At 46.1% G+C, this 7,271-nt stretch overlaps 1 protein-coding gene across 1 annotated transcript in view; it reads left to right on the top strand.

Annotated features, from left to right (window-relative positions):
- Positions 1–1,411, top strand: part of slc8a2b (solute carrier family 8 member 2b) — a 22,125-nt gene extending 20,714 nt beyond the window's left edge. The window contains 2 exon segments of the mRNA XM_053422743.1: positions 363–638; positions 1,035–1,411. Of these exon segments, the coding sequence (XP_053278718.1) occupies positions 363–638; positions 1,035–1,411 (653 nt within the window).
- The last annotated feature ends 5,860 nt before the right edge of the window (positions 1,412–7,271 follow it).

Raw genomic sequence — 7,271 nt, 5'->3', positions numbered from 1 at the left:
ATTTGTAAATCAAGGGCGCCACCTAGTGGAAGTAACAGTTCACTGCAGACAGGGATTATTCCCACTGGTGTCAATTGTGCAGGAATTTAAAGTTGGAATCTTTGATCTGAATATTCTATGACCTCAGATGCTGTTTGTACTCAACTTTACATATTACATATACATAAATAATCACACACATACATTTAAATGTATATACTTACATGCTTACTTTTTTTAAAGCTCTTATTCCCTTTATTTAAAGTGAACCACTGCACTGCTGCACTGAGTGGTTTCTTCTTGTCCAACACCTTGAACTGTGTTAACTTGCACATGACAAATAAAACTTGAATCATCTTGAGCTTCTGTTTCTTCCCCCTCAGGTGATGGCGATGAAGACGAGGAAGGTCGTCAGGAGACCCTCCCCTCGTGTTACGACTACGTGATGCATTTCCTCACCGTCTTCTGGAAGGTGCTGTTCGCCTGCGTCCCCCCCACAGAGTACTGGAACGGCTGGGCCTGTTTCCTGGTCTCCATCAGCTCCATCGGCCTCCTCACCGCCGTCATCGGAGACCTGGCGTCGCACTTCGGCTGCACCGTGGGACTGAAGGACACGGTGACCGCCGTGGTGTTTGTGGCGTTGGGGACTTCTATTCCAGGTGAGTGCACATCCTCACAGGAGGTGCAGAAGGTAGCTGCACAGAGCATGGGATTTAAACCAGGTAATTTAATTCACCACATCAATTTAAATCAGGTTGGACCCACATGTTGATGTGTCTAAACATTAAATCTAAAGAAATAAGAAGCGTTTTTGTTATTTACAACCCAATTATGAGTCAAACAGTTTCAGGAGGGACATATATTAGGAATTCAGAATCAGCAAATGTCATCAGCAAATTAGTTTATCTATTGAAAGTCTCATTATCATACAGTTGTCTGTGTGTTGCAGTGTTTAGCGTCCACATCTGTGTTTTGGACGATATTCCCCCTTCACAGTTAAGCATGTGTGTGAAGGTCCATGACTTCCTCTCTTTCCACCTCTTCTCCCTTCCCAGACACCTTTGCTAGCAAAGTGGCCGCCATGCAGGACCAGCACGCCGACGCATCCGTTGGAAATGTCACCGGCAGCAACGCCGTCAACGTCTTCCTGGGGATCGGCGTGGCCTGGTCAGTGGCCGCCATCTACTGGAAAATCAATGGGAAGGAGTTCAGGGTGGACCCGGGGTCGCTGGCCTTCTCCGTCACCATCTTCACCATCTTCGCTTTCATCAGCATGGGCGTGCTCCTGTTCAGACGCCGGCCCTCCATCGGGGGGGAGCTGGGCGGCCCGAGGCTGGCCCGCATCCTCACCACGCTGCTGTTCCTCGGCCTGTGGTTCCTCTACATCCTCTTCTCCAGCCTGGAGGCCTACTGCCACTTCGGCAGCTTTTAAATAGGAGATGAGAAAAGTTGTGGAAGAATATTGCACAACAACACACACACACACACACACACACACACATTAACACACAGTTCAAACACGTGTACGATTTATCAGTTTAACAGGGCTCGCTGCAGCCTGGAGCTGGACACACAAATACTTCATGTGCACACACACACTTTATACCTACACATGTAAGCAGATCACACAGACACGCACAGTGACAGGCATGGTGAAGGGCGAGAGGAAGTGTTTGTGAAGCTGCTGCAGCAGAGTGTGAAGGTCTCAAGGTGAAGAGAAGGTCGGCCCTGGAGAGCTGATCCTGTCTGTGGTTCATCTTAACGTCAGGTGGGTTGGGATCCGGCCTGTGATGGAGGAGAGCAGGACTGGTCGTGTGCAGACGGAGGTTCTCTGTCCTCCTCTCGTCTGTTCTCCACCTTTGCTCGTCCAGCTCCACGTCTCTTCCCAGAGGAGGTGGAGCGCTGTGGGACAGGAGGAGTGGATTGTTTACAATATCATTACCATTACGCTTGTTTACTACAGGAGAGCTGATGCTTGTCTAATAGTTTAGATGAAAGCGTTTCTCCACACGCACTGTAAATAGTCAGAACTAGTGTACATATAGAGTGTCATGTTTTCAGGAGACAGGTCGTGATTCAGAGAGAGTCAGAGAAGAAATGATCCCGGAGAACGAGACGATGCTTCTCTGTTTAAAAAAGTCAGAATACAGAAAAAAGAAAGTTAGGTTTCATCTTAGATGTTCTTTAAAGTCCTGGTCCCACTGGATCCTGATCATCAGAGGAGTTTGAGAATAAAGTTTGAACCAAACAGACAGAAGATGAACTGGTGAAGTCTTTAAAGAGCCATACCTCAGTGTCTCTCTGACGGAGGTTTGAGTATCAGACTGAAGGATTATTTAATTTGCATGTGTAGGCAGATATGACGCATCATCACATAACGAGTCACATATAAACTATTTAAAAGGGAATGAACAGAGTCCACCTGTAAATTACATCCATTCATTTGTGTGTTTGTTCGCTCAGTGATTAGAAACTCTCAACTCGTCGGTGTTAAGTCCTTCTTGTGTGTGTGTGTGTGTCTGTGTGTGTGTGTGTCAGCTGACAGGAAGGAGGAAGGAGGCGTCTGAGTCTCCTCAGGATCACTCAGTCGTCTCTGTGTCGTGTGGTTGTGACAGACTAATCCATGAATGTGGCATGAACCCTCACAGACTAATCCTCTATCGATAGCTGCATGTCAGACACAAACGTGCATGGACAAGATTTAACAGTGTTAGTTTACGTTGAAGAAAAGTCACTAGAACCCTTTAAGCCCCTTAATAACTGATTAGATCCCAATCATCCAGGATCCTGATCCACACTCCGGTGAGGACGCAGGATCCTGATCCACACTCCGGTGAGGACCCATGATCCTGATCCACACTTCAGTGAGGACGCAGGATCCTGGTCCACACTTCGGTGAGGACGCAGGATCCTGATCCACACTTCAGTGAGGACGCAGGATCCTGGTCCACACTTCGGTGAGGACGCAGGATCCTGGTCCACACTTCAGTGAGGACCCATGATCCTCATCCACACTTCAGTGAGGACCCATGATCCTGATCCACACTTCAGTGAGGACGCATGATCCTGATCCACACTTCAGTGAGGACGCATGATCCTGATCCACACTTCGGTGAGGTGCCAGGATCCTGATCCACACTTCAGTGAGGACGCATGATCCTGATCCACACTTCAGTGAGGACGCATGATCCTGATCCACACTTCAGTGAGGACGCATGATCCTGATCCACACTTCAGTGAGGACGCATGATCCTGATCCACACTTCAGTGAGGACGCATGATCCTGATCCACACTTCAGTGAGGACCCATGATCCTGATCCACACTTCAGTGAGGACGCAGGATCCTGATCCACACTTCAGTGAGGACGCAGGATCCTGATCCACACTTCAGTGAGGACCCATGATCCTGATCCACACTTCAGTGAGGACGCAGGATCCTGATTCACACTTCAGTGAGGACTCATGATCCTGGTCCACACTTCAGTGAGGACGCAGGATCCTGATCCACACTTCAGTGAGGACGCATGATCCTGATCCACACTTCGGTGAGGACGCATGATCCTGATCCACACTTCAGAGAGGATCAGGATCCTGATCCACACTCCGGTGAGGACCCATGATCCTGATCCACACTTCAGTGAGGACCCAGGATCCTGATCCACACATCAGTGAGGACCCAGGATCCTGATCCACACATCAGTGAGGACCCATGATCCTGATCCACACTCCGGTGAGGACCCATGATCCTGATCCACACTTCAGTGAGGACCCAGGATCCTGATCCACACTTCAGAGAGGACTCAGGATCCTGATCCACACTTCAGTGAGGATCAGGATCCTGATCCACACTTCAGAGAGGACTCAGGATCCTGATCCACACTTCAGTGAGGATCAGGATCCTGATCCACACTTCAGTGAGGACCCAGGATCCTGATCCACACATCAGTGAGGACCCATGATCCTGATCCACACTTCGGTGAGGACCCAGGATCCTGATCCACACTCCGGTGAGGACCAGGATCCTGATCCACACTTCAGAGAGGATCAGGTTGTTGAGTTTCACTCACTTCAGTGCAGCGCCCATTCAACGCCTTAAGGAAAAGTCTCCAGTGAGAATCTGGTATTGAAGCTTTCAGCTGCACAAACTGTCCAGGCTGCACTTTGTTCAGTGTAACTTCAACAAACTGTGTTTCTCTGAGTTAGTGTGCGTCACATGACTGAAGACAGTTTCCTCTTCCACTCTGGATGTCTCTTGTTCTGATGAGTCCCCCCCCCCCCCCCCCCCGACCTGGACTGTACATTGGGTTGTTAAGAAGATGAACTGGACCCTGTTACTCTGTTTAGAACCTGCAGGTCTGAACAGTGCAGGTTTAAAGCTGATCCACACTATTACGTTTTAGTTTTGAAACCCATCCCTGCTGCCACGGTTCCACCTGCCGCCCACACTGCTCCAGCACCAGAACCTGAGAAGAACCGATGATGAGTCACGTGCACCTGCTTCCTGATTGGCTCTTAACAGTCCCTGCTCTTACTTTTCACCATCGCTGTTCCTCATTCGTAGTATTTCCTGTAACCACCTGCAGAGGAGACAATCTGCTTCCTGTTTACACCACATGACCAGCGCACGGTCATGTGATCTGTCAGGTGTGTTACTGATGCCGAGCTGAGCGAGTGTGGACGGACAGAAAACATTTCAGTTGAAGAACTAAAACGTCTTATTGTGGAAGAAGCCTGAAACACAGACAGTTTCCTGTGTTCAGTGGAAACACGTCAGAACACCGAGCTTCCTTTAATGACACAAACAGTCAAATGTTAACTAGCTTCTGAAACTAATCTGCTGTGACCTTTACACACTGACATTTCAGGCTCATTAGTTTCAATGCTGCAAAGTCAGAGCATGAACAAAAGCTGCGAGCGGAAACTTCAACTATTGATTATCAATCCAGACAAGAAGCATCGAGAGGCCAGGATTTGATGACATCATTAAAGTTACTGTATTTTCACTGCCTGACATCGAACACGTTTCATGTTTGTGCTGCACGTGCATTTCAAACATCTCACCCACAAATGATAAGTGCTATACAAGTGGAAACTGTTACTGTTATTACACCTACATCCAACTGAAGGATTAGATTCATTTACCCTGACTACACTTTGTAGAACTTTCTAAAAACCAGTTTTGTATCTTTTCCGTACCGATGTAGCCAAGTTAGTCTTTTTTGTACTAAACGACGTTTAGAGTAGAACCAACGTGTCCGGTTGGTTGTGTTGATGACATCGTTAGTGGATTGGATTTTGATATGTTTTCCACTGAGGAAACTCCCCCTTGAAACTGCTCAAACATGTCGTGTGTCATCAAACTTTATCTCATCTCATTTACTCGTCTGCCGACTTGTTTCTGCCTCAGTTACTAATGTATATTTCGACAATTTAGATATTTATTTATTTACATGAAGATTATTTATCTATGGTCCTTGACGCCAACAGTTAGGAGGTTAGTTCAAGGAGTGTGGGTTCAACGTGCAATACAGGCAAAAGAAACCTTTTTTTCGTTTGTGGCTTTGATCAGAGGTCAGTTCCCATGTTTGTTTTTTCTGTGTTTTGTTGTTTCCCGCCGCCAACGTACATTTGGTCACGCAGTCCTCCTGCAGGAGGAGCTGTGAGTGTAAGTAGCATGTTTACATGTAGAAACAGTGTGGAACATTGCCAGTATGATTGTCAGTCTTGGGTTGATGTGAGCCGAACAGGGACATTTACAGGAGGTTGTGAGGCAGGTCAGATGTGTGAGGTACACAACACACACACTGACACACACACACACACACACACAGGTGACCAGGTGTGGACTCCTGTGTGATCTGTGCCTGAGACTGGATCCGCTTCATCCCGGCAGATGGGACCCAGAAACAGAACTGTGGACAACATCCAGACAATGTTCCTTGTTTCCATGAACTTCTGTACTAACGTGTCCGGCTTCGGCCTTTGCTGTTCTGTAGCTAGACCCCCCCCCCCCCCCCCCCGCTGCCCCCTCCCTCTGTGTATGCATGATGTATGTGTGTGTGTAAGCAGCATGGTCTACTGTGATGGACACCTACAAGAATATTTTATGAGGTTGATTTCCCACAGTCCCAAACACAGGAGGAGCTTTGTGAAATAAAATGAGCAGGCGTGCTCGAGCAGACACAACCGTAAACAAACAAACACACACACACACAAACAAACACACACAGACACACAAACACACACAAACAGACAGCATTTATAGATCAGTGTCAAGTTTGTTTTGTTTCCCTCCGAAGCTGTGAAAAGAGTCTGCTCTGTTGTGTCAAGGCTACGTCTGCAACGCACAACATCCCAGGTCATTTGTTTTTTGTTTGTTAATTGTGCGATATTTCAGTGTCCGTGTTGGTGCCCCCCCCCCCCCCCCCCTGTCTGTCCCTCCCTCCAGGTCTTGCTCTTCAATGTGTCTCTGTGAAGTTTTTTCCTGTAATGATGAAAATGTATCTCTGCCTGAACCTTTGTAGGGAAATAACGACTGAGTTACTACAATACCATGTGATTAGACATATACATTTATTCAATGTTGTAATAAATTATTAACTGAAGATGATATAAAAAGTTTTTTTAATGAAATGATGAAAAAAACTTGTTTTTGAGAACATGGCATGAGGTGTAACGTGTTACTGGAAGAAAATGAAGACATTATTTGAATATAGTTTATTTATTTTCAAGGAGTGACGTGTCCGAGTCTTTATTTCTGCACTGAACGAGCAGCAGTCAAATCTAAAACACACACTGGAGTCTGACACTTTTCAGACATAACAACAATTTAAAACTTCAGAAATTAAATAAATATAACATTGATCCCTTGGTGAAGGGAAACACATTATCAGGACATTCCCTTTTAACTGGGTTGTTTGGTTTTCATTGAGAAATGTTAAAAAACACACTGAACTAGAATATCACTCAGTAGAGCTCTGACCTCTACCAGGGCCCAACTGTCGTCTCACATTCATTCAAATTACACACACACATCGACATCAGTGGGAAAATAGTTACGTTTTGAAACATCCCATAACTCACAAAGTTAAAGAAGGTGAAGAAAAACTCTGAGATCTGCCCCCTGATCCAGATCCACACCAAAACTTATGGAGTTCTTTACCTTCCTTTAATCAATTCAAGGATATAAAACTCCCAACTGTTTCAGTAATGTTATATATGTTAATAAAACATAGTCTATGGTTATTTATCAAGGAGAAATATTAATTATTCTATTTCAGATTCTCAAATG

Source organism: Pleuronectes platessa, chromosome 5, assembly GCF_947347685.1.
Source record: "Pleuronectes platessa chromosome 5, fPlePla1.1, whole genome shotgun sequence".
Taxonomy (NCBI): domain Eukaryota; kingdom Metazoa; phylum Chordata; class Actinopteri; order Pleuronectiformes; family Pleuronectidae; genus Pleuronectes; species Pleuronectes platessa.
This window is presented reverse-complemented; position numbering and strand designations above follow the sequence as displayed.